The 27,449-nt window shown below is 40.4% G+C and overlaps 1 protein-coding gene across 2 annotated transcripts in view; it reads right to left on the bottom strand.

Annotated features, from left to right (window-relative positions):
- Positions 1-1,737: 1,737 nt before the first annotated feature.
- LOC121933461 (probable C-mannosyltransferase DPY19L1) overlaps positions 1,738-27,449 on the bottom strand; it is a 96,081-nt gene continuing 70,369 nt past the window's right edge. The window contains exons 7-16 of one of the 2 annotated variants that reach the window (XM_042473234.1): positions 23,587-23,688; positions 20,194-20,265; positions 17,531-17,571; positions 16,655-16,679; positions 15,407-15,526; positions 12,333-12,507; positions 11,779-11,878; positions 10,277-10,402; positions 4,287-4,477; positions 1,738-2,384 (exon numbers count right to left, since the gene is read on the bottom strand). In XM_042473234.1, coding sequence (XP_042329168.1) covers positions 4,321-4,477; positions 10,277-10,402; positions 11,779-11,878; positions 12,333-12,507; positions 15,407-15,526; positions 16,655-16,679; positions 17,531-17,571; positions 20,194-20,265; positions 23,587-23,688 — 918 coding nt within the window. In that variant the 3' untranslated portion in view covers positions 1,738-2,384; positions 4,287-4,320. The remainder of the gene's footprint in view (positions 2,385-4,286; positions 4,478-10,276; positions 10,403-11,778; positions 11,879-12,332; positions 12,508-15,406; positions 15,527-16,654; positions 16,680-17,530; positions 17,572-20,193; positions 20,266-23,586; positions 23,689-27,449) is intronic. The other variant, XM_042473233.1, reaches the window with a different exon arrangement.

Genomic DNA, 27,449 nt, shown 5'->3' with positions numbered 1-27,449 from the left:
GAAAGTGATACGGGAAAGTTTGGAATTTAAAGTGACCCCCTACACACATTCCTGCGCCATTTTCACCTGGGAACGGGCACAGTTCGGCTGCTCCTGGCACAGCTGTGTGGCAGCTCCCCTTTGCCACCAGGCAGGATGGCTCAGCCATCCACCAGCACCCCGAAAAAAAGCAGGGGGACGTCTTGGTCTCATACTGAGACGGCTGACCTGATAGCTATATGGCCCCAGCCAAACATTTTGCAGAAACTGGAGCAGTCCTACCTGAATGCTGACACATATCGAGAAGTGGAAGAAGCCATGAGAGCCAAGGGCCACAACAGAACTTTGGAGGAGTGTTGCCGAAAATGCAAGTCGCTGAAATCTCAGTACAAACAATACAGAGACGCCCTGGCCAGAGGTACACGAAGGGCGCCCCCCCGCCCTTTTACAAGGAGCTGCATGCTTTCATTAAAAGTGGCCAAGGCAAACTCCACCACGATCTCCCCCACGGTGGCAACGCCAGTCCCAAACAGCACCGCCGTCACAATATAGGTGGATTTGTGTGCCAGTGAAAAGACACCAATGGCCTCTCTCTTCTCCACCGGGATGGCTTTCCTCATCACTGTGTCTGCCTTCTCCAGTTCTGGGCGCAAGATGCCCACTAACCTGTGGAAGAGGGCACGGGGCATTCGGAAGAAATGCCTCCATTGCTCGTCAGACCATATGGTTGAGACAAAGTTGTCCCACAAGTCTTGCGATGCAGGGACCTTCCAGGATCGGCGAAGGAGTGCCACTCTGGCCAGGGCCATGGCACCACCAACAGCAGCCTGATGAAGCGCTATGGCAGCCACTGCCATTCGCTGTTCTGTGCCATCAACATCATCATCACTGCTGCTGTCATCCAAGTATACAGCTGTCATGGTGGTGGATGATGGGACCTCCATTGCAGCAGCAATGGAGGTGGAGGGGGCGGAGGGGGCAGAGGAGGCGGGGAAGACGGCGGTGGCAGCGGCGACAGCCGTGGCTGTGGATTGCAGCTTCAGGAAAACCACAGGGAACAAAGGAGAGGAGGCATCCATGATGTCAGTGGTGGCACTCGCAATGCGCAAGCGGGCAAGGATGCCAACATCAGCTGATCACCAGCTGGCAAGAGGGCACCTTTGTTCTTGGGCAGGGCGGGGAAAAAAGTTTAGAGGGCGCTTTAAATGCGCACATGCGCATTCCGCAGCCGGCAAAAGAGAACTTGCCGGCTGGTGCTGGTCTGTCGCAGCTGCGCACTTCTCATGCGGCAAAAGAAAAAAAAAGCCGCGGTTTGGGCCGCCCGTGCGGAAGCTGCCTCTTTCTTTGCGGCGTCCTCCGAGGCGGCGGTATGGAAGCTACGGGTCCGAAACGGACCCAGGTGAGGCATCTTCACTGCCCCCCGTGTGGAAGCCCCAACACCTGAAGCACGCCCCCGGGGCGGGCCGTCTGGAGGCTCCGTATTCAGCTGAATACACCTCCAAGACGTCCTCCCCTGCCCGTCTGTAACTCGCCTATGTTAAAAATAATAAGTTATCCTCAGAGTGGGATAAAGATTGGAAGAGATTGTATGATTTTTTTCAAGAATTACGGATAGAATTGGTTGAGGTACTTATGACAACAAAATAAGTAATTGTATGGCTTATTAATTTTTGTTATTTAGATTAGAATATAATCAACATGCAGTAAAATGGAAATAATGACATACTCAAATTATGTAAATATCACAGAAAAAACTTTATTACATGTAATAGAATACTATAGCAGTAGAGTTTATTGAATAGCCCGAGGGCCGTTTCAAAATACTAGTAACATAGTAATAAAGCAGTGCCACACACCTATATATAAAATGTAAATACTGTATAGTGCACTAGGTGCAATAAACCCCAATACAATATAGATACATATGAATAACCTGAGCATGCACCAGAACCAGAACATGCACCACTTGTATACAGCTTATACATATCTAAAAAGTATACAATATATGCTAGATAGAATAGAATACTAGATAAAAGACAAATCATCTAAGATGAAAAAGATTAATGAAATAGTGAGAACACAGACTTATACTGCTCTAAAAAATTCCTAATCGCAATTTAGAGTATAGCAGAGGAGAGGAGGGTGGGATGTACAAAGATAAAGAAAAATGACCATGTCAATAATGTAAACAATGATGTATTTGCTATTGATGTGATAACAGCAAGGTCAATAATAAAATTAAAAAGAGAAAGAAAGTCATCCCTGCCCTATCCATTCTTAGGTGAACATGTACTCTCTGTCACATGGTGTCTTCTTTAAAATGAGACAATCCTCCAACCAAAAGGATGTCGGAGTAGTCCTCTGATGGGAAAGGGCTCTTCAGTCCACACATGTTTATAGGTGATCTGCCATAAGAAGGGAGAACAGGGATATTGAGTTGTTAGGTTCAGTTAGCATCTGGACAAGATAATAAATAGACACACAGATCTCCTAGTCATAGGGTCTTTCACATTACACAATAGCGCTAGGATTCCCTTTTAACTCCCATGGCAACATCCTGTGGGATCCTGGGGGTTGCAGTTTGGTGAGGCACTACAGCTCTCTGGCTGCAAATTCTAATTATTTCTTCCTAAACTGCAAACCCCAGGCTTCCATACAATGGAGTCATAGCAAATATAGTGGACTCAGTGTTCTAACTAAAAGGGCCCTTGATCTTCTTCCTTGTCATAGTAGGATATTGCTAGCTGTTGTTATGTGATCTCAAATCAACTCTGATTTACAGTGACCCATCCCATGTTCTCTTAACAAGATTTATTGAAAAGAAGCTTGCCATTCTTGGGGCTGAGAGTATGTGGCAAGGTCAAGTGGGTTTCCATGACTGAGCAAGGATTTGAACCTAGGTCTCCTGGAGTCCTACTCCAACATTCAAGCCATTACATCGTGCTGGTTATTTAAATTGAAGTAGCAATTATTTCTGAACACACATTGACATGTCTGAATGAACACCTTTGTACATATCTCTGCCTGCTTTTATATTATTTTGGTGTGATATATTTTCTCTCATTTTGCAAAACCTAAGAGGTCACTTCATTGGCCCACAGTTGGGTGACTGTTATTCCACTGTATGAGTTTCAGAATGTGCAGAAAAATCTCTTTAAGATATATCAACTAGAAGATGTATCTGTTCAGCCCAGATAAAGCCTTTCCATTTCCTGAGGAGGACAGAGGTTAATAACCAAAAAATGCACCTCACTGTTATTCACTTATAAAGCTCTGAATGAAACCACAAGATTGATTATAGCAGGAATGGACAACTGTGAACTTCCAGAAATGTTTCGACATCCAACTTCCAAAATCCCTCACCACTGGCTATGCCAATTGGCTAAAGCTGATGAAAGGTGCTGGCCAAAAATATATGGAGAACCAAAGTTGTCCACCTCTGGGTTAGACAGTTAAATTACACTATTTGGAGATCATTGTTAAGTGGCTATGTCAAGTTCCTTTCATGGCTGTCACATTCAGATCTTTTAATTCAAGCATTCATCTGTGTGGAAATTAAGATCAATGGCCAGGATATTACCATGAAACAACAACCCAGAAGAATGGCCCAGAATTCTCTTGACTCCAAACATACAGCAGTCTCATCATCATACATGTGAAAGCATCGACACAGCCAGCCATCACCACCACAAATAGCAATAACAAGTACATTTCTATACCATTTATCAGTGCAATTAAGCACTCCCTCTATCCTTAGCTGGCCTTGTATCCACATAGCTCTACAAAAGTCAATAGATAAACATTTATGCTAGAAAAGCAACTCACACTAGATTTGACAGTCTGAGTTTTGTGATAAGGGATTTCTTTTCAAATGGATTTAACTGAGGCATAAGCTAGTTCTATTTTTCTTTCTTTTAATCATAACAGCTGCATACATATTTACATATTGAGAATCACTTGTTCTACATATTCTGCTATAAAGTGAGACTAACTGAATGAAAGAAATTGGCAGCATGAGCTTTCATAGACTTCAATCTACTTCCTCAGATGCGTTCAGTAGACAGAAGTCTACAAAAGCTCATGCTGCCAATTTCTTTTTAAGTTGCACTGTTGCAGGAGGCTGCATCCTACTCCTGCTCTTACCCCACCTTTACCTCCCCTTCCTCCTTCTCTTTCTCCTCCATTCTTTCTCTGCCTTCCTCCTCTTCCTCCCATCCCCACCTCTGATGCTCTTCTGGCCCTGGAGTTTGCCTCCCCTCCCCTCTCTCTCTCACATACACAAAAGCTCGAGCCCCACTTTTCTTTACCTTTTCCCTCCGCTACCTTCTTTGTGATGAAGAATCATTCCCTGGAAACTTCTAGAACTTTGTATAAAGAGTTGCTGAACACTGTTTGAAAGTATGGTCTCGAATCCCGGCTCATGATGGTGCACAAGGGAACTTTTCCGGCATTGGATTTATCTTCTACATCCCAAATTTCTGGCATGGTGCAGCCAGACCTAAAATATACATATACATATATATCTGTAAATGCTATCAACAAACAAAGACATAAAGCAAAAGTAAAATGGACCATGCATGATTTTATAAAGGAAACAAAAACTCTCTTCAACTATTCATAGCTCATATGGTCATGAAAAAAGGAAGAAGGATGCTGTGTTCACTGGCCCTTCACCATATATTACATCCTTTGTTGGTCATACATTTTAAAAACTTCTAATGCAGAGGTCCAGCTTTATGCCTTTACCTTCCCCACGTTACAACATTATGCAATCAGATTTATGAATCATACAAGCAATCTATAATCACAGAACAGCTTATCAGATCATATCCCTCCCACTGACAGAGTTTATTTATTGGCAAAGATGCAACAGAGAGCATGGGGCTTATTACTGTGTACCAAATTCTCTTCCTTGGTGCATGAGATATGAAAGTCTGGAGAAAGCTACAGAGCTGATTATTTCCCTCATTAAATCCATTTTCCTTTCAAACTGTTCAGCTCCTAAGAGGAGGTAATTTATAGGAAGCTCAGAGCACTGGTACTCACCATGAATACTCATTTTCTGCAATTGTGCAGAGAGAATTCTTCATGCTGGGTCTGGCTCCTCCATCATGCTTTACAGGCAGGGCTTCAACCTGTCAGTCACCTTAAGAAGGAGGACCAGTTCCACCTTCCCAGTAATGGCATGATAACGCTCCAGACAACGATGACGACAACAAAAATACCACCAACAACCAGAAACAAACAAGACCTCTACCAACCAGGGTGGGAAGGATTGCCTCCTCACAACTGCAGAAAAGGAACCTTCATGGTGATGATCAATGTTCAATTTTTCTGCAGTATGGTGAAGCAATCCTTCATGCTGAGACCTACACAAGCAGGCAACGTCCACATCACAATGACACAACCTATTGCAGAACATGCCTGCCAAATGATGTGTTTGCAGAAGAAAACTTGTCTATCTGATAATGTCTGACAAAAAATGATGGGGAAGCCCAAGTAGTTACCCTACAAATCTCTAACAGAAAAGCTGCTGTGATCAATGCTTCAAATGTAGCAACATTATGTGTGGAGTGTGCCTGAATCCCCTCTGGAACCAATAAAGAATTAGGACTGTAAGTCAATTCAATGCATGCCAGGGGGCAGGACTTCTGCCCCCAAAGTGACGGTTCCTCCTCCCTCCCTGTCTTTTCCTGGCCTCCAGCTGTCTCTCAGAGATAGCTGGAAGCCAGAAAATGGTGCTGGGGAGAAGGAGCCAGATGTGCGTGCCTCTGGCTCCTCCACCTGCCGTCCTCCTAGCCTTCAGCTGCCTCTTGCAGACAGTTGCAGGCTGGGAAAATGGCAGGGGAAGGAGGAGTGACCAGCGCATGCCAGTTGCTCCTCCCGAGAAACCTTTTCCGGTCTCCAGCTATCTCCGGAGGGACAGCTGGGACAGGGAAAGTTCCATGGCAAGGAGGAACGGCCTCATACTGGCTCCCTGCCCCCCCCCCCAAGCCCTTCCAGACCCAGAGCCGCCCCCCCCCCCCAGCTATGTATTTTTATTTCTTTTTTGTAATCTGCCTCAATCCATAGGGAGAGGTGGGATATAATAATAATAATAATAATAATAATAATAATAATAATAATAATAATCAGCTTTTGTTGTTGTTGTTATCCACCGTCAAGTTGATCTCGACCCATAGCGACCCTGTAGATGAGACATCTCCAGGACCCCCTATGCTCCATTGCTCAGCTCAGGTCCTGCAAATTCATACCCATGAATAGAGCCCATTCATCTTTCATGTGGCCTTTCTCTCTTTCTGCTTCCCTCCACCTTTCCTAGCATTATTGTTTTTTTCTAGTGAGTGGCGCCTCCTCATGATGTGGCCAAAGTGCAACAGCCTCAGCCTAGTCATATTGGCTTCCATAGAGATCTCTGGTTTGATCTGCTCTAGAACCCATTTATTTGACTTCTTGGCTGTCCAAGGTAACCTCAGCACTGTTCTCCAGTACTACATCTCAAATAATAATAATAATAATTTGTTTTATTTATATACTGCTATTCCAAAGATCATAGCCGTGAACAGCAAGTAAGCTAATTTGCCCCCAACAGTCTGGGTACTCATTTTAGCGACCTCGGAAGGATGCAAGCCTGAGTCAAGCTTGGGCCCTTTTGCTGGTCTTGAACTCGCAACCTTGTGGTTTCGAGTGAATGGCTGCAGTACAGACATTTAACCACTGCGCCACCAGGGCTCCTTAAATGAATTAATTGTCATCCTATCCACTGTCTTAACTGTCCAGCTCTCACATCCATACATGGTAACAGGGAATACAATGGCTTGTATGATTCTGACTTTTGTGCTCAGTTGTATGTCTTTACGCTTTAGGATATTTTCTAGTTCTCTCATAGCTGCCCTTCCCATTCTTAGTCTTCTTATGATTTCTTGACTGCAGTCCCCACTCTGATCAATATTTGATCCTAGGTATGAAAATTATTTTACTATTTCTATTCCCTCATTGTCTAGGTTGAATCTGTGTAAATTTTCTGTGGTCATTATTTTTGTTTTCTTTATGTTCAACAATAAGTCTGCCTTTGCACTTTTTGATCTTCCTTAGTAGTTCTTCCAAGTTTGTGATGTTTTCAGGTAGTAGTACGGTATCATCTGTGTATCTTAGACTGTTGATATTCCTTCCTCCTATTTTCACTCCTGCTTCTCCTTTGTCCAATTCTGATTTTTGTATAATATGTTCTGCATACAAGTTGAACAGATAAGGTGAGAAGATGCAGCCTTTTCTGACCCCTTTGCCAACTGGGAACCATTCGGTTTCTCTGTGTTCTGTCCGGACAGTGGCCTGCTGTCCTGAATAAAGATTCCTAATTAGGACTATCTGATGTGTTGGCACTCCCATGTGTTTAAGGCAGTTCCATAGTCTTTCGTGATCTATGTACTCAAAGGCCTTGCTATAGTCTATAAAGCACATGCTGATCTTCTTTTGGAATTCTTTGGTGTGCTCCAATAGCCACCAGATGTTTGCAATGTGGTCCCTAGTGCCTCTTCCTTTCCTGAATCCAGCTTGCACCTATTGGATTTCTCTCTCCATATATGGTTGGAATCTATATTGCAGAATTTTGAGAATGGTTTTGCTTGCATGAGAGATTAGCGCTATGATCCTATAGTTGCTGCAGTCTTTTATATCTCCTTTTGTATCCGCTACCAAAATAAAGACTTTCAACATAAGGAATTTCAATTTCACCAATCATGAGGGGTCAAAAGGAGCCTTCAATAATGCCCACAGAACCACATGTAAATCCCAGGGGGGCAGCCAATGTACCATTCTTGGCCAAAGCAAACAAACTCCCTTCAAAAAACTCTGCACATGTGGATGGGATGCTAGTAGATTACCCAGCTTCCTTTTCAAGATAGAACCCAAGGCAGAAACATATCTCTTGAGAGTGGTGGCACTAAGGCCTTTGTTGAAGCATGCTTGTGGAAAGGCTCAGATGCACCCTTCAAAGGCAAATTGAAAATGCACCCTTTACACCAACACCATCTACAAAAAGTTCTGCAAACAGACTCATACAAACACTTAGTGGAAGGTCTCCTAACTAAAAGGATAGTCTGAGTGACACCATCATCACACCCTTCAGCAACTAGCCTTTCCCACTCAACCTCCAGGTGTGTAACTGTAACCAGCCTGGGTCACAATACAATAGACTTTTGTTGATGCAGCAGGTCTGCCCATGGTGGAAGAGACCAGCTCTCCTGAACCTGTATGCTGACTGTTTTGGAAAACTAAGGCTGAAAAAGTCAACTGGGTGCTATCAAGGTAATCCCCAATCTGTTCATCCTTATTTTTTCTATCACCTTGGACAGCATCACAACCAAAGGAAAGATATAACACAACATTCTCAGCTAGTTATCATGAGATCTTCGAAGGCTGATTGGCTGATCCATTCAAGATCTCAGTATGAATCAAGGCAATTTGTGATTGTCCCAAGAAGCAAAAAAGTGCATCCAAGAAACACTAAACACTTGTATTATCCTTTGAAATACCAGAGAATTTCAGAGGGCCCATTCTCTCTGGTCCAGACTCTCCCTGCTCAGCTAATTGGACTGATGATTCAATTGACCCTCCAGATAGTCCCCTCTGATAGAAAGAAGGTGAGCCTCTCCCCAGAGCAATAAGTGTGTCACCTCTTGCATCAGGGACTATGACTGCTCCCTCATGCCTATTTATATGGGCCCTGGTGCTCATATTATCTATCTTGATCTACACATACTTGCTCCGAATCTCTGACTACAAACTGAGGCGTGTAAAATGCACAACCCTTAGCTTTAGCCAGTTGTCCTCTTGCTGGGTGGCCACAGGTCCAGTGTCCAATGCAGTGTACTCCCCCAAACCCTGTAAACTGGCACCAGTCATAACTACCAACCTCCTTGGGTCCTGAATGGGCAACTCCTTCAGTAACACCTCTGAAACACCAATGCAGACACCATTTCACTTTTGGGGGGAGACTTAGCCTCATGTGCCACCTCTGTGAAATCTCATCCTGGTATGGCAGAAGGAAAATCCCTCAGATGGAATGTTGCCCAAGGAACTAAATCCAAACAAGCCACTATCAGACCTAACAGTTTGACTAACGCTGTCAGGTACACTGATAACAGTCCCGACCAAAGCCTGGAGCTTCTTCCTCTTGTCATCTGGGAGAAAAATCCTGTGCAGATATGTACCTAAATTGGTTTCCAAATGCTGGAGATGCTGAACTGGCCCTAGGTGGTTCTTTTCCTTGCTGATAACAAACTCGTAATACTAGACAATCCATGGTGATTTGGACACCCTGCCTGCCCTTCTGTAGAGAATATGAATGAACCAACAGGTCATCAGCATATGGAGCTCTGGACCTTTGACTAACAATCCCCGTTAGGATGATAAAGCTCAGGTGGTAGTGATGATGTTTCAGCCAGCAAGCCTGACTCAAATTCATACTTTAGGTAGAGAGCTAAAAGTCCTGTCCTGATCCAAGCTGAGGTAGGACAGAACTGAAAAGATGGGACTGGCTCTCCCTCCTAGGGTGATAAGGTTCATTGACAGGTTGAAGCCCTGCTTGTGCAGCACAAGGGAAGAGTCACATTCAGCATGAAGGACTGCTCCCCCACACTACAAGAAAAGAAGCTTTTTCTCTATGAATTATTTACCTTCCCATCTAAGTGCAATTTCAACCATTTCCTTTTGTCGATACAGGGGGGTCTGTGACTGCTCAGAGGGCTCATAGTATGCTCACGTAAGTGCATTAAGGATCCTCTGTTGTTATGATTATATACATAACAAGCCTGGAGGTGAACGGGATGGGTCCACCTCTTGACACATGCATAAAGTCTTATTTAAATTTAATGACCAATCTTTACTAAAAATTATAAATAATAATAATTAATTATTGTAGTGGCACCGCAGAGGGGAGGAAACGATACCCTCAACCTATTCTCGGGTCATATCAAAATCTCTAATTTTGGCCCCAAAACCTACCCTCAACTTATACACAACATCAACTTATACTCAAGTATATACGAATCTAGGAAGACCAAACAGAATCTTATTAATAGTCAGTATATAAAAGGAAAAGGAAAAGCACAGGATCACCTTGGATCTCACAAAGTGGCTACAAAATCAGCAACCTGTTTCAAAGTTTCCTAATGATTTCTCAGTTTTAGGATGAGTAAGTGATGGATATTGTATTCTAGCTTCCCTTTGTACAAAATGCAATTCAGCCTTGTCATAATTTGAGGGGAATTATCAAGACTTCTAACTAATTACTTACTTAGGTTTCTTTGGGCACCAAGCCTCTTCTAAAATATAATAGTTTATTCCCATCTTTAGCAGTTTCATTTTCACTTCTTTGGCTGATTTCCGACTATACATGGAATAAAGTATCTTCATCTTTGGCCTTTGAAGAGGGAAAAACACACATATACCAACCAACCAAGAAAAATAACTTAAACCAGTGGTTTTCAAATGGTGGGGTGGGACTACCAGAGAGGTGCGAGAGTTGTTGGCGGGGAGGACGGGGCATGGGACTTGGAGGCTCTGATCCCTCTTTCTCCTTAACTTCCCAAATGTTTTAATGTGTAAAAGTTACACATGAGTTCAGTTAGATAATGAACTAATGTAAATAAATTTGAACAAAGTTATTTCCTTGTAAAATGTTAAAATATGAATATACATGAAAGTGCGAATTAAAACATGCACACTAAATAAACCAGAAATGTATTCATATACTATGTCGGGGGAGGGCAATGTAAAGTTGCAAAGTTAGCTTTGCCCAGTGATTCTAGAAGTTTTCTGAGCATCACTGCACAGGCACAGTACAACCCATTTGTATGATTCACAGAGACCACAAAGAAGAATGTCGGTACAGCATGGAAGCACGAGATGGTAAGGGGCGATAGATCAAGCAATGTGTAAATTTGGTTTTACTTTGAAGTAGGAAAACAACCTCCGCTGAAGATAGGGCAAAAACCTATTTAAAGCCTTGTCAGTCCTTTGTTCTCTGTTCTGCATTCGAATCCAGACAGACCTCTGGTCTGTTTGGTTTCTGACACAGTTCCAATCAAATTACCCTTCCCTTCTCCCTATCCTTTGTGTTGCTGCCATCAACCCTGGCTTGCAGAAGGATACCATCAAGGCAAGTATCACCTATACTGATGCTTATCATTCTTATCCACTTTTCTTCCCTTTTCTTCTAATAGTCTTGTGTGAGAGAGTGAATGTAAGTTTGTGTGTGTCCCTTCCCCTAATAATAAACTAGCTTTTAATTGAAAGAGCCTGCCTCTGTGCTGTTCCTTAGAATATCTGGCCCCTCTGTAAACACCTTGAGATTTGGTCCAAAAAGAGTACTTGTAAGAAGCCCATCTTTCTAGTGAATTGAGCTAATCAAAATTCCCCAGCTGAGCAAATATTCTTATACAGTGCACACATGCTATATGTGAGTGCACTATATGTGGCTTCAAGCATACATTGAAGCTACACAGCAATTAAAGAGATGGAGCACGCGCCTCGAGCACACAAGCATACACGAAATTTGGAATAGATCCCCTGCATAAAGGAAGGACCCACTGTATATTATTAGGCTGTCCTTCAGATATCCTGGCCCATAGGTCTGGCCCATACCTATAAGGATCTTACACTGTAGGTATAAACCAGAAACAAAATGGACAGTGTAGATCTGTGACTCTCTAAGTGGGTTAACTGTACTTAAATCCTACCCAATGTGTAAGCACACTGCAAAATTGGTAATACTAAATGATAAATTAAAAGGCTTACGGTATAACTGTGTCTTCGTAATGAGGATGATTCACAACAGGTCGAAGAGTAGACAGTTTGACACTTGATGTTATAGGCATTGTACCCCCAAAAACAGCATCTGAAATATATTTTGAAAATCTCAAAAATAGGACTAATCAGGCAAACAATATTAGAAACATTTGTAGGGTATTCATTTTCTAAAGATCTAACTTGGTTCATTATTTCTCTTTCAAAGGCAAATATAAAAGTATACTAGTTCACATGCAATAGACGTGCAGCAGGCTCCTATAATTTTTAATTGCTTTTAATTGTTCAAAGTTTAACTCCCTACATGAAAACATACATATAAGTTTCCCCTATTTTATATAAGTTTTTGATTTTGAAAAGCAATTTAAGTCTCCACTGATCATATTTTTAGAACTGTCCCCTTTAAATGACAGTTGCAGCAGTAAAATAAGACACAACCCTTCTATTGAACAGAATGATGTTCTTATTTGTAAATTGTACAGAACACAAAACTTCTGCTTGCCTTGTGAGAGATACCATGACAGATATTACAAAGTTTTGTTTACCTTGTTTCGTGTTTGCTTTTATCCATAACAACAATTCTTCCTGAGGCAAGCTGCTAAATTCTCCCACCATGCTCCAGTCTTTCTGAAGGTTTCTTATACCTTCCCCTGCCATCAATGCTAAAATTGCCAGAACAAATGTTCTACGTGGAATTTTGTGATAGATCCATCCAAACAGCTGTGCAAATAAAGTAATAGGCATTTCTTTTATATACTAATAATAATTTTGCTGTTTCAAGAATTTAAACATAGCATTTATTGTGAAAGTTTTAATCTTGTTCACTATACATTTCCTACTAGGTTTTATTTCCATTTATTTAAAATGTAGTGCCTTTCACAGCAAAGCCTCCTGCAGGGAGATATATAAAATAAAAATAAAAACTAAACAATGAAGTATAAAATGTAATTAAATAAAAAAAACATTTAAAACACCATAGCAACCAAAAACACAGATACAAGACAGGCTAATATTCAGTTAAGAACAGACATTGAAATTAAAGACTAAGAAAAAGTAACACTACTACTAAACGTCATTACCTTGTAGGACATAGGGTAGGTCCCTTAGGAGCTCCACCATAGAAACTTATCCTAAAAAGGGCTCCGTGAGTCAAAAGGGTTGGGAACCCCTGGGCTATGGCATTCCATAAGGATGAGGTCACCATACAGAAGCCCCTCTTTTTCATATCAACCAGTCAAACAGATCCTAATGGTAGGAATGTGATCTGGGCTTCTATGGCTAAGCTTAGGCCATGAACAGTTTCATATGGATGAAAAATGCTCTATTAAATGACCTCTGGTCTAAAGCCACTTAGGGCTTTAAAAATAATCATCATCACTTTGATATGACTTGTTGGATCCAGAAATGTATTGGCAAATAGTAGGACTGGAAACCAAACCAGTGTCATACATTCTGTTCTCCTGTTGCCTGTAAGATACTAAGTGCCTTCATACACAATTGCTTAATATAAGTATAAATGTATGCCATCATTATATTAATTTCTTTATTTAAAATTAAATCACCATTTTTGTACTGATACGAGTTCCAAAACGGCTTTGTATCCTAAATAGAAACAACCAATAATAAAAGAGAATACACGTCATGCCATAAAACAGAGAAGTGATGGCAATGGCAAACCCTTTCCGAAATACTGTCCAAGAAAACCCTGTGAGAGGTTGGCCTCAGGGTGGTCATATGTTGGAAACGACTTGAAGGCACATAATAACAAGCCATATATACTCGTGTATACGTCAAGGGAAGGTTTGGGGGGACAAAATTATGGATTTTGACATGACTTGTTGATATGCTATCCATTTCTCACTCTTAAGAAATTAAAATCCTTAAAATGTCTACAAACCCACAGAGGCACACAGACAGCAGAAGACTGGATAAGTGTAGATAAACTATACCTAACAGAAAAATGCTGACTGTGTAATAAGTGGTAGTAAATAAGTTTGTTTGTATACCGTACACCATTACAAAAAGTAATCCATATAAAGCATAAAATATAAACATTAAATACAGTGCGCCTGCGTCATATCGGGTGCGCTTTACGCAGCTTTCAGCATACCCTGAAAGCCGCGCAGGGAGGAAGGGGCGACGCATCCCAGAGGGAGTAATGGGGCACGTGCCTGTGGCGTTCATACCGCATTGCCAGCACACCACTGCATGCACAAGCCCTCTTCATTTAAATGGGGCTCAAGCATGCGCGGAACTTACTTTATGCAGGGGAGTCCGGAACAGATCCCCCACATAAAGCAAGGTCACACTATACAATGTAAAAATAATGCATAGCATTACAAAGTTAAAAACATCTTTAGAAAAAAACGCACCAACATTGTTTAATGTTTATGTTAATTCATTAATAATTGATTTAAGGGATAATGACAACTATGTACTCCCTAAATTGGAACCTAGGATAATATCAGTTCTCATGTATGCAGATGATACTATTTTATTGTCACAATCATAGCAAGTTTTTAGGAGATTATTAAAAGCTTTTAGTCAACTAGCAACACAAGACAAGCTGAAAATTAATCATAAAAAGACTGTGTAATAAATTAATATGCAGATACTAATTTTGCTTCTCTTCCTCGGAACCTCCACATAACAGGCTTTGACAATTTCTGTATGGTGAATCTCCCTATAGAAATACTGTTTTGCTTATGGACTGTGTTCTTTCAGTGTTTAAGACATGGCATGGGCAACTATAGCAGGTAGGGGACACAGTCTTCTGCCTTTAGTGCACATTTTCACATATTCACAGTGGTTAAATTGTCTTCACTTTCCTGTGCAAACTTGCATCTATTCATAAGTAATTTGCCCTCCTTATACCAAAAATGTGTAGCCTTCCAAATGTATGTAAAGCAGACAGACGGCCACATATGTATTAATGGATTTCAGTGGATACTCTGGTAAAAACTGCAAAGCCTTTTCCCGCAGAGTTTAAGGAGGTTTTTTTTGGGGGGGGGAGGGGGGAACCACAAACTCCTGTGAATCATGTGTGGCTGGATCACATTCTGTTCAACTGGAATGAGGAATATGTTAAGCTTGTAGCTTGTAGCTGCCCACAATGCCAAAAATGGGGCATGGGGCAATCAAAATCAGAATTGGCCAGGAGGTCTTCTGGTTTGGAAAGATGTGCATTTTGATAAGTTAAGCAGTGCAGTAGATCCATTCAATCCATATGAAAGGTGAACTGCTATTCTCTGGATAGAAGCAATCCACAAAAACAGTGGGTCTTCCCCACACAGCAGCTAGCTAGGCAGGAGACTTCCAGGAGGGCAATTCATGCATTCTTATTTGACTTTTCTTTGGAATGGGGGGCAGAAAGATAATGTCCAGAGAGTCTGGAGGGATTGAGGACTGCCAAAACAGCCTTGGATGGCTGCCTGTTACATACTAAAAGTGACGATCTGGCCCATGAGGTGCAGAATGGTCCTCAGCCCTCTACAGTTGCCCATCTGTCAGAGATTTATGCAATTTAATAACAAAAAATAAACATATATTAATTATACCAAAATCCTTTTATACAATATATAACCACTGCATCAAGCAGTATGACAAAAAATAAACTTACTTGCTTTGAACATATCAAAGATGCCATGATGCACATATGTGGTGTTAGGAACAACTTCAGTCTCATAATTAAAATAGCAAGACTAGCAAAAAAGATGAGCTGTATTGCATGGTATGCCATCTGCAAACAAGCAAAGGGTTATAAGAAAAGAAGTATTTAAAACGTTGCATTAAAAGCAGTACAAATTTATCATTTTACTTCAATATTTCTTCTTTGGAGTCCCGTATTTCAAAATATTTAATCTCCCTCCCACTTTTTTCATGCTCATGACAGAACAAGAGCTAGCAGAACTACTCTGTGAGCATGTGGCCAGCATGACTGCACAGAATGCTGTTTACCTTCTGGTGTGGTACCTATTTATCTACTTGCATTTGTATGCTTTCAAACTGCTAAACTGCCAAAAGCTGGGACTAGTGACAGGAGCTCGCCCCATCACGGGGCCTGGGTCTAATACAACACTATAAAACCATTAAAATACACTCATAAGAGTACACCTACACGAATGGTCTCTTTTACTTTCACAGTCACCCATAGACTTATCTGCTCTGGGTGGTGATAAGACAACCCATGCTTTAAAGATGCACCTGAGCACTATTCAAGAGAATCTTAAACCTGATTTTAAATTTAAAAACTTACATTTTTTGGCAGGCAGAAATAATAATTTGAAGCCTTAACTCTGTCTTCATATGTAAAACTATGAATTCAAACAACATCTATCTCAATACAGTGGGGCCTCGCTATCTGTAGGCTTGCCATCCATGGATTTAAGCATCTACAGGCCACAAGCCCCGTTGTCTCCAATGATGTCGTGCTGCCATTAGGGACAACTGGACTCTAAGGTCCTGCATCTTTTAATATGCAACGGATGTGTGTGTGTGTGTGTGTGTGTGTCCCCCAAAAAGATCCCTGTGGATACCAAGGTGACTGTAACATATTTTGTGAAAGTACAAACTTTTCATGAGGAATGCAAAACATCTTGAGGGCACAGTACCACGCATGTAGCAAATATCTAATTTAGCAATCTTCAGCCGTGCAAAGCAACTAGGCAAGGAGTCTTCAACTATCAATTTTTTAAAAAGAAAGCTAAGAAAATTGTTTTCAGCTTTTACAACCCCATCCTTCTTATACTTTTCATTATTTATTTTAAAACAACTCTTATTCTATTTCCCAACAGAGATCTCAAAACACTTTTTCTCATTTATTTGGTGGAAACTGGAATAAATAGTGACAGAAAGATGATATTCTTACCTCTCCGTGCTTAAGATCTCTCTGTCTGAGAGGGGGAAACAAAGCATGGAAATTAAGTACTATATTGATCAGTATTTACAGTTATTTAACAAATACACTATCTATTTACATGCAAACTGAACTTTCACATATTTAAACATGGCTATCATGTCACTTCTTAACTTTCTGGATTACTTTTTCTGTATTCTTAATTTTGGTAATTTTGATAAGTCAGTCTAAAAAATATGGGAACAGAAAACTCTTCTTTTTTAAAAAAAACTTTGTGCTTCTGAGAAGACAAACTTCATAAGAAGTTAAACTTTCTCCTTCCACTCACTGGATATATTTTTATCTTAATGTCAATAAATCTTTCTATAAATATGTTTTCCTTACCTTTTTGACAGTATGTGCAGTTAAAAAAACTAGCAAAATTATGCTGTACAGTTCCACATTATATAACCATTGCTTTAAACCTCTAAAATATTTTAAAAGTTGGTTGTGAGTACACATGAACAGCATGAACTGATGGATAGCTGCATCATTTTCTGTTCAGTTAATCTGAAAGCCTTAGACAAAATCACAGGACTTGTTCAATTTGGCTAAAATTGGTTGCAAGCCAAAAGAATTCTAAGAATTCTCATTAGCCCCAAGGAGCTCTAAACTTGTAAGCCATTCTGCAACATAAGATCATCAAAGATCATTTTCAGAAGGGACGTAACACCTTGAGCCTACATGACACTCTCTGTTGTAAATCCTAGAGCCATGCAGCTAATTCACCTTCTGACTGTAACATCAACAATCATACAATAGACAATAGCTATTGTACATAGCAAATTGTACATAGCATATTGATAGTCAAACACTGGCTGCAGTCCACTACATTCAACATATATTTACCTTCCAGCGACGTTCCTGCAATGTAAAATATGCTGAAAGACCTGTGAACAGAAGAGTAGAAAGTAAACTTTTTCACCCTTTAATGCATATTCAGGCTGCCATCATAAACCAACATAACTTGAAGCAAGGTCCACTGAATTCAGTGGGATTTCTTTTGCAGTAGGCATGACAGAAGGCACTATCAATCACTGTGGCCCTAAATTAGATTTTCTTACTGGAAAGACAAAATTCGTGTTTGTCAATAGCTATTTGAGCCCAGGGGTGAAATCCATCATTGCATGAGGGGAAAATCTCATTCAACAGAACTGTTCTTTCTCTTCCCCAGTCTGCAACTTCTTGTAAGGTCTCCCCAGCAAAACGCTAAATAAGAATTTAGAAGCAAACTACGAACGCTGTTGTTTGGCAGAGAGGAATTCGCCTGCACTCCAGCAGAAGCAAGCTGTGGTGCTTCTCTTACTGGTTTCAGCAATTCAACTCTCACATTACAATCCAGTAAAAGACCTCTCACAATCTAGTATATTCCTCTCTGCTGTCCCTGACAGTCTAATGCATGTGGAAGTAAAAAAAAGAACCATTGTGTAAGCTGCCATCTGTTCATGCAATGTTACATTTCACCCAAGTTTTTTCTAGCTTGTGCACTTCATTTTTAATAATGCTTAGATATGCACAGAACCAAACTCTATACCTGTTAAGTGTGTGTCTGTGGAGATTATCAGACAGGAAGTCCTTCTCCTATTTTTTTCCCTGTCTTTGTCTCATCCTTCCTGCGCAATTGCAGGAAGGACTTTCAGATGATGTCGTAATGATCCTGTCATTATCCCATCCAGAAAGGACAAATGACCACAATCTCACAAAAGACTTTCAAATGACATCATGCTGAGCCTGTCATTGTTCCATTAGTGAAAGGGAATTGTCCTGTCCTTGCCCTTAATTTTGCATTAACAGAAAAACCTGTTAGTGTAATTCCACTTTACTGACAAGCTTATGACAGGATCGGCGCGACATGTGAGAATGTCTTTTGTGCAATCGCTATCATGGACAGCATAAGGGTGGGCTTCGCTCTTGTCTCCCATTAGATAATCTCCTGCGTTGTATGCCAAAATATTACTGGTATAAAAGCAAACATACAAATGAAATTACTAACATGTCTTCTATTTCACATTTTGGCATGTTTGTACCCCCACTGCACCCCAAACCCACATGGAGGTCTCTCCTTCAGATGTATGTGCCGTTGTACACGAATGGCAAAAATAAAAGCGGTATTTAACTTTTCATGAACAGATGGACTGTTAGGTTTGATAAGCCCCTGAGCAAGATGCCTTGACCCACCCACCCACGAGAGCTGCTCTTCCATTTTTGAACTGGAGATAGTGCAACAATGTAACCACAGGTGGGTCAGTGTCACCCAGTGAATGCTGAAAAGCACTACTTCAAGCCAGTCAGGATTATAGCCATAACACATACCCTATTTACTGTAAACTACAGTGGGTGCTTGGTCTCTGCAGGGGATCTGTTTTGCACACACACACACACACACACACACACACTGGCGGATAACAAAATCAGCAGATGCTCGAGTCCCAATATCCTTAATGGTGGTGTGGCCATTCCATTAGGGAGAATGGGACTGGAGTCCCCCCCCCCTTTCCTTCTGTTCTTCCTTTCTTCCTCTCTCTACCTCCGAGGCTTCTGCCCTGGCTTGGCTTTGGCTGTGGGTTGGCGCCCTAATCACACAGTGCTGGGGCTGGGCTTGAGTCTGGAACCTCTATCCCCAGGTCCAGCACCCAGCATGGAGCCTCTGGCTCCGTGACCCAAGCCTCAGCCCTGGTGCTGGCTCTCTCTGGCCAACAAGGCTTCTGGGGCTTTGGGGGTGGTGCTTGGCTTTGGAGCCCCGTTGGCCGGAGGGAGCCAGCGACAGGGCTGGGGCTTGGGTACTGAAGCCCAGAAGCTCCGTCCTGGGTATTGGGCCGCGGGACAGGGGCTCCAAGACTCAAGCCCCAGCCCCGGGTGACTGGGTGCCAGACTCTGTCCCCAAAGCCAAGGCAGAAGCCTTGGAGACGGACAGAGAAAGGATGCAAGGAAGGAGGTAATTGTCCCCAATGGTAGCGTGGCTGCATGTGCACCGCTATTGGGGACAATGTGGGCTTGCGATCCACGGATGCTCAAACCCATGGATGGCAAATCCGCAGATAAGGAGGGCCCACTGTTTGGCAACAGCAACCTGAACCAACCAGTTACTACTTTTGGATACACATGTTCAATGAAAGTTCAAGAGTGGTGAGAGGCCTGACTCACTGCTTGAGTGATCTGACTGGCTGCAGTGCCCTAACAGGTAATAATGTCTGGTTGATTCAATGAGGTGCCACGCTAACCGTTTAATTTATTTTAAAATTAGAATTGTCTGGTTTTGGCTACAGCCTCAACTGGCTAGTGAAGCAGGGTTTTTTACTACATGCACTATCATTTGCTGCAAGAATAGGTCTGATGGTCCACTAGTAAGACAGAAGCTTATTTTTAAGGAATTTGTAGTCCAGCTCTGAACATGGAAAATTTTTAGGTGTCACTTTAACTAGAACTGTATTCAATATGCTATAACTTACTTTTTAAAACATAAAATTCATACTAAATATAAGCTATCTTAAACAACAACAACAATGGTGTACCTTCACAACAATTGCCACAAAAACAGCCAGAACAACAGGAAGCAACAAGGTCTTCATGTATCTTACTGGAGTCTGAAATGCAAATTTTTAAAAAGATGCCAAATTTTATATATAGGAACTTTCCAATAAAATTGCAGCTTTCTTCTGAGAAAATAAACACTTGCAAACCAAAGGATTTTTTTATTAAAGCTTTTGAGGCATAATGTTTTCACCCAAAGCTATACATGCACATGGTTTATAAACTGTTTTAACTTGTTGTGTTACATAGTTCCATGTTTTAGTCTATTTATTATTTTAAACTTTAAACTGTTCTACACTGTTTAAATTGATTTTAATTTTAAGCCATTCTGAGCAATCCTATGATACAAAGTATATATATTATTAAATTAAAAATAAAAATAATTACATTGAAAAACCACTATTTTCTCCTATTTTACATTTTCTTCATCAGAAAAATGCTTCTCTCATCCCTTTTTCTGCTTATGAAACATCTCTCCCCTATATACTGTAATACTGTACTAGAATGCTACTCAAACTGATGATTTCTAAACTGGTCCAAGAACCACTGGCTCAGGCTCCATTCCATGACACATGGGAAGAAAACCCTTTTGGTTCTCCACAACAGATAACTTAAGAAACACCGAAGGAGAAGTTTGTAAAACATGTAACAATTATTAAGGTACAGCACAACAAAGCACATTGTTTTATTTTGAAATGTCAGAGTATTACACGTATTTGTTTTATTCTGACACAAACAACAGAAGGATTGGTTATCATGAAAATGTCACAGGTGGCTGTGTGATAAAGTGAGATGAAAGGTAAACAGGCTTGTGATCTATTCCTGACTGATAAATATTGATTGAAAAATAGCCCTGGTGACACAAGGGTTAAATGAGAGTACTGCAGCCACTCACTCACAAATCATAAGATTGCGAGTTCAATCCAAGCCAGGGGCTCAGAGCTGACTGAGTCTAGCATCATTGCGAGGTCACTAAAATGAGTATCCAATTTGTTGGAGGCAATTAGTTTACAATTGTAAACCACTTAGAGACTGCTTAGTGCAGTATGAAGCGGTATATAAATGAAGCTGCTATTGCTATTGAAAAAGATTTAAAGAAACAAAGATAAAATCTTGCTTTGCAGGCATTTGACCTGTTTAAAATAGCCTTCCTCAACCTGGTGTCCCTAATGCCTTTAATAAAAACTTCAGTCTTCCTTGTCCATTAGTTGTGCTAAACAGATTCTAGCCCAGAATATTAGAAAGACCAGATTGAAAAGACTGGTGTAAAGAATTAGATGTATTCTTATGCCCACAATTATATTATCAGGACCATCAGGACCAATGAAATGTTACACTAAAATATGCATTAGTGCCAAAAACAGTAAGCAGTTTATGCTTTCCCCATCTTTCTCATGATTTGGAAGAGTTTGCCTTCTGTCATGATATCAAAATGTTCTTGTTTGCCCTAGTCCAGATCCATATCTCTAGCTGCCACTGCTGAAAAAATGTGGAATGTAGCATTCCAAGTTCCACTAGACATCAGAGAGGTCTAACAGTGAAATTATGCTTTTATTTAATGCAATGTCTAGCTTGATCCCATGGAGCTCAGACCACAGACTGTTGTTAACAATGAAGTAAGAGATATTTTAAAATATAAAGATGGCCAAGGCATAACTAGTTTGTTTCCATGCTTCCTTTTATTTTGGATGCAGTTTAATTTTCAATAGGATGTTTAAGATTTTAGTTATAATAATATCTCTCTCACAGATATGCACATGAGCACAAAAATGTGGGAACAATTACTGTGTTATTAAAAAAGAAACATTAAGGATTCCATTACAGTAATTTTATCTCTCTAAAATAACTGGGTTCAAAATATAATCTGAACATAAAATTTTAAAATGAAATTATGATCTTCTTATGGGTTCATGGTGATTTTCTTTCTTTGTTTTTAAAAAGATTGTGGGGAAATCATGGCATATAATATTTCATGCATTTCTAACTGTATATAAGAAGAAGGGAGCAGGATGCTGTACCTCTTCAAGGCCATTCAGTTTATGCAGGAAGCCCATGGAGGTTATTTGAATTAGCTCTGAAATACTGTAGGTTCATGGTTGAAATTAAGATTCGTGAATGCTAATTAAATAATACTGGAAAATATCCTATTTTACAACACGTTGTCAACCTCAGTTTCCACATTGCTTCAGCCCTTACAGTTTCTAAGCTGCATTACAACCTCCCTTACACTCAATAAATGAGAGGTTGATACCTACTATGAGCAATCCACTACCTGTGGGATTACCTCCTGTGCCAGCCTAACCAAGGCATGAGTCCTTAAAATGCTAATCCATAAGGACCATTGACACCCCCTCTCTCCCATCAATTTGATGTCATAGCCTTGCTAAATGGAGAGGAAACAGTGAACAGAAAAGAACAGACCAAAAGCAATTTTCTAAAATACATATATACCCCAGGGTGCGTTGCTCCTTCAGCCATCATAGAATTCAAAGTAGCTATCAACCTCAAATTCTCAGAAAGATTGAAGGAGATCAGAAGCCTTATTTGTCTCGTTTTATCCCAGAACAGTGGGCCATAAAGCATCCAAACATATGTTTTATAATGTATAAAAAGTTGTATTCATGTTTGTTACGACTATGTAAAAATTCCAAAAAATGTCACCTGGTACATTTTTTTTTCTCATCAGAGAGGCCCCTAGTAGAACAAAATAATAGAAAGCAGTGGAAGTGGTTAAAATATGCTCCTTTGTTTGGAAAGGACCATGCACAATTCTTATGTTGAAACTGGATATGTAGACTGTTAGGCCTAAAATAACCTCAAGCAAAAATAGCCATGAAGCTAAAACTGGGAAAGTGAGTTTTAACAAGTTTTTCTTAGTGCAGTAAGTTGGAACATTTTCACAGGGACTTGCCAAAAATTATCATCACGGCTGACATGGATCATTATGAGACTTCATTGACAGATGAAAGCAAACTCAAAAGCTTAAACCCAAAGTACAAAACATATTAATATTTGTCTTCGTGTTGCTATAACTATTTAATATTTTATTACTAATCCGAATTTTATTTTCCACGATTTTAGAGTTTATTGTCACTGTTTAAGAACATAAAATAAAGTCTATGATAAGAACTTAAATAAAGCATTTCCAATCTGTTTTCTAGTCATCCTGTTATACCCTTTAAGCCAGAGAGCATTTTTACTGTGCTAACAGGTAACCAGAGATATTGGGCAGTGTTAAGAATGTTGTATTTTTGTTTGTGTAACCAAACAGCAATGCAGCTACAAATTATTTTCCACACTTCTAGTAAAACCACGAAATTGGAAAACAAAATGAAAGAATGTTTTTTTTATTATTATCAATGGATGTTCATTACCTCTTTTTCCATGAAATCGAATTCCACGGCGCACGTGTACATCAAGGTGTCAAAATCTTTGTAATTTGTCAGTTTTGCCTTGATCAGATTGATTATATAAACCTAGTAAGAAATTACATTGAAACAAACTTTTAGTGTGTGTGTGTATATAAATAAATAAATAAATAAATATATGAAGAAAAAGATACACTATTTTTGATTATGTTATATGGACTAAATTCACTGCTAAGAAAAAAATACAAAATTGTGGACAAAGGGCAGCAGTTTTAAATAACAAGGCAATTTGCAATACATCAACACTAAGTTACAGATGAGGGATATATTGTAGTTTCCTGTCAATATGATTCATGACATGCCTAGTGGAAATCACAAAGTACATGAAGATGATGACTGAACTAATTGATCTCAAATTACATGCTCAGAAATCTGTATTTTATGAAAGACAGAGCCTACGTTTTTGTGGTGTTTCACCATGCTGAACTGTTAAGAGAAAGTGGGGAATAAAGCCCAGTAAAAGGAAGCTAAATAAACACAACACTGATATTCCTCAAACTTGTGGTCACTGGACAGAAAATTTGGTGCTTGACCTTCACTGGATATGGAGGTGCTCCCATTAAGGACCAGTTTTATAGCTTTCTAATTTCTAGAACAAATTTTAGTTATGAATGCTCAAATAGCATAAATAGCATTCCTCAGTTTTGGTTGCTAAATCACCAACTATCTATGCTTGGGCAAAATTCAGGCTTAGGTATAATGCAGAATTGGAGATGGAAATAGACAAAGGGGCTAAGTAGACTGAGAGGAAAAACTGGACCATTCCTGGATTTTCCCAATTCAACTGGAACCCCCAGTAGCCACATGGTCCACTCCCAAGGAGGGCCAAATACCTATGAGGAGTCTACACCACGCAGTGTCAAGCCACACTACTTATTATTTTCATCTCCTCCCATGCATGCGCACCATCACCTGTGACTGCCAATTACTTCCCTTTTCCCTCTCAGCTGCCATCCCACTGGAGGCCCCCTGTGACCAGCCATACAGTTGCATGAAAAATATTCCACCTGTATAGTGCATAAGTGTGTCCAGAGACACATTGACAAAGCACAATCATCGAGGCCCCACCATACATGCCCCTTTCCCCGCTTCACCCCATGTCCCTCCGTTGGACTGGCCAGTTTGTATATGTTTTTATTACATCCATTGCATTATTGGCAACCTGCCATGTTTGTCATATTTTTGCTTCATGGGGTGACGGCTTGCTGCTGCAATGGCTCAATGGTGCATCTGGCCACTCATAAGCTTATATACACAACAAAAGAAAAACACCATATGGCATGCGATGGTCCCAGTGACTGCATCTCACTGCATCCAGGGTGCATGCTCCAAACCACTTACTTAACCTACTTAGGCTGTCTCACATTCCCGCATCATGCTATTTATACGCTGGTGCAATAATGTGCACTTTCCATATTACAGCAGAGCAAAATGGCTTTATTTTGCTCTGGTTGTTTGCCTCCAAGCGTTGTTGTCCAGGTTTCACCATTTTGGCCTCATGTATCATATAAACTTGAAACGGAATTAAACTGCTTTTTTTTTTGCCAGTGCGGACAATCTCAATGCATACTGTCATGCCTCCAGAGCATCTTTGATATGCTCTGGAGAACTATATTTAGTTGAGATTATATTAGGCTTTCTGTGTATCAGCTTGGGAGGGGAACTAGAGATCTACAGCTTTAAGAAACACAAGGGTTGTGGGAAATCCCAGGGTCTCTTACTGTCTCCCTCTAGCTAGTTTCAGTTGTAGTACGATTTCAGCCAAGTCAGACCTGGAGAGAGTATTTTCCTTTGACAAAGATAAGTCCACAGAAGAAGAAAGATAAACCCTCCAAGAAGAGAGAGCAAGGTATTCGAAAAGGACTGTTGAGAAAACGATCAGCTTCATGTTTTTGTGCTTATAACCAGTAATGCTTTTGAAAACTTAAGAAGTTTGTGGACAAGTCTTTTGTTCAGGCTGCGTTCCTAGGAGCCAGAGGCTTTACTACACCCAAAGTTCATAGCATCGCTCTTGGGACAAAACACATACCTAATTAATTATATACTGGCAAAACAGAAAAACCTTCGAGAAGTGATATTTCAAGTTGTTAACAAGTTGTCAAGAAAGTAATATATGATGATGTTTTACAGCAACATTATCAAAATAGAATTAAGACAGGAGATAGATGGGCAATAATTTTAAAGGAAATTCTTGCCTGGATTCTAAGAAAAAGGATGTTTCTTGACAGATAAAGTAAAACAAAATATTATTATATTTAGATTGGAGAAACTAGAGAGAAACTTTGCTTGATTTTCAAGTGAATAAGATTTTTGTGAATACAGTACAAAAAACAGAGTTTCTTAAGAAATACAAGACAAAAAGAAGAATTTCTGAAGAGCCCTTGTGGCACAGTGGTTAAATGCCTTGACAGCAGCCACACACTCATAAACCTGAAGGGTGTGAGTTCAATCTCAGGCAGGGCTTCAGGATCAACTCAGCCTGGCATCCTTCCGAAATTGCTAAAAGACGTATCCAGCTTGTGGGCAATTGGCTTACACATTTTAAACTACTTGGGGTACTTAAGTGCACTGATAAGCGGTATAGAAATGTACTTACTACTGCTTTAGGAATATGATGGAAGAGAATAAGATGATGATACAGAGATGACTTAAGACAGGAATCAGATGGTGGAAGTAAGAAGAAGAGGAAGAAGAGAAAGAAGGAGAGGCAAATATAGATTTAGGAATATTAATGATCTAACAACATATTTGAAATGCATCACCTGAAATGTAAGAGGGAAATATTCCATTATTTGGGGAAATTAAATTAAGAGGTGAAACAGATGGGCAGGAAAAAGTGGCTCCAACCCACTTTTTCCAAAAACGGTTCAAAATTCCAGTGTCTCCACCAGTTTCTCCCAAGGCAGCCCAAATGTGCACAGCCTGGCCACATGGCATGGTAGTAAGCCACACAACTGGGTAATTTTTTGGTGGCCTCCCCAAAATACATGTGTGCCATCACACAAACACAACATCAGCCATCATCTGCTGCCTAGATGTCATCCCACTGGATGGCTGCCCCTTTGATCAGCCACATGGGCACCTGTGAACCTCCACCAGTACAGGGCATCAGAGCAATAAAACACTGGCAAAGCACAATTATGGCACACACGCCCTCTCGCTACAAGCAACCTTCATCTTCCTTCACTTGATGTCCCCTCTTGGACTATCTGGTTTGTGTATGTTGCACTTATACCTATTAGAGGTGCCATAGTTTCACTGTTTTGCACTGTTGTCCAGCTCCGTCATTTTTAAATGTACATCTACAGCTTTAGGATTAGGGTAAGGATGGATCACCCGTTTAGAACACCTCTGGCATTGTGGCATTTATATGCAAGGTCAGAGGTGTTCATTTTCTGGGTTCTTTATGCTCGGGTTTTTAGACCCGGAGCATAGCTTCAATCCAGTTTATGGCTGTTTTGGAAGTGTGCATCATCTAAACGCCACACCTTCAAAATGGTTTGAAACTGCTTTAATTGGTGGTTTCATAGGTGCTTCACCTCTATTATTTGATCTGTTTGAAAGAAACCCAGAGAAGAGGAAAAATACATTAAAGACGTAGCATACTCTAAACTGGGTAGGGAATTCATTTTGGCATCAAAGAAGAGAAAAGGATCAGTCATTTATGCCGTCTCAATTAGCACAAGAAAAAATATTTTCTAGAACTGATATATGGTTGATATCTAAAACCTTAGTCAACAGAATTTCTAAAAGGCATATTTTAATAAATACTTTTTCAGACCATAATTTTGTGTTATTAATTTTAAAGA

This window comes from Sceloporus undulatus, chromosome 6 (assembly GCF_019175285.1).
Source record: "Sceloporus undulatus isolate JIND9_A2432 ecotype Alabama chromosome 6, SceUnd_v1.1, whole genome shotgun sequence".
NCBI lineage: Eukaryota > Metazoa > Chordata > Lepidosauria > Squamata > Phrynosomatidae > Sceloporus > Sceloporus undulatus.
Note: the sequence above shows the minus strand (reverse complement) of the source record. Positions and strands in the feature narration are given on the sequence as shown.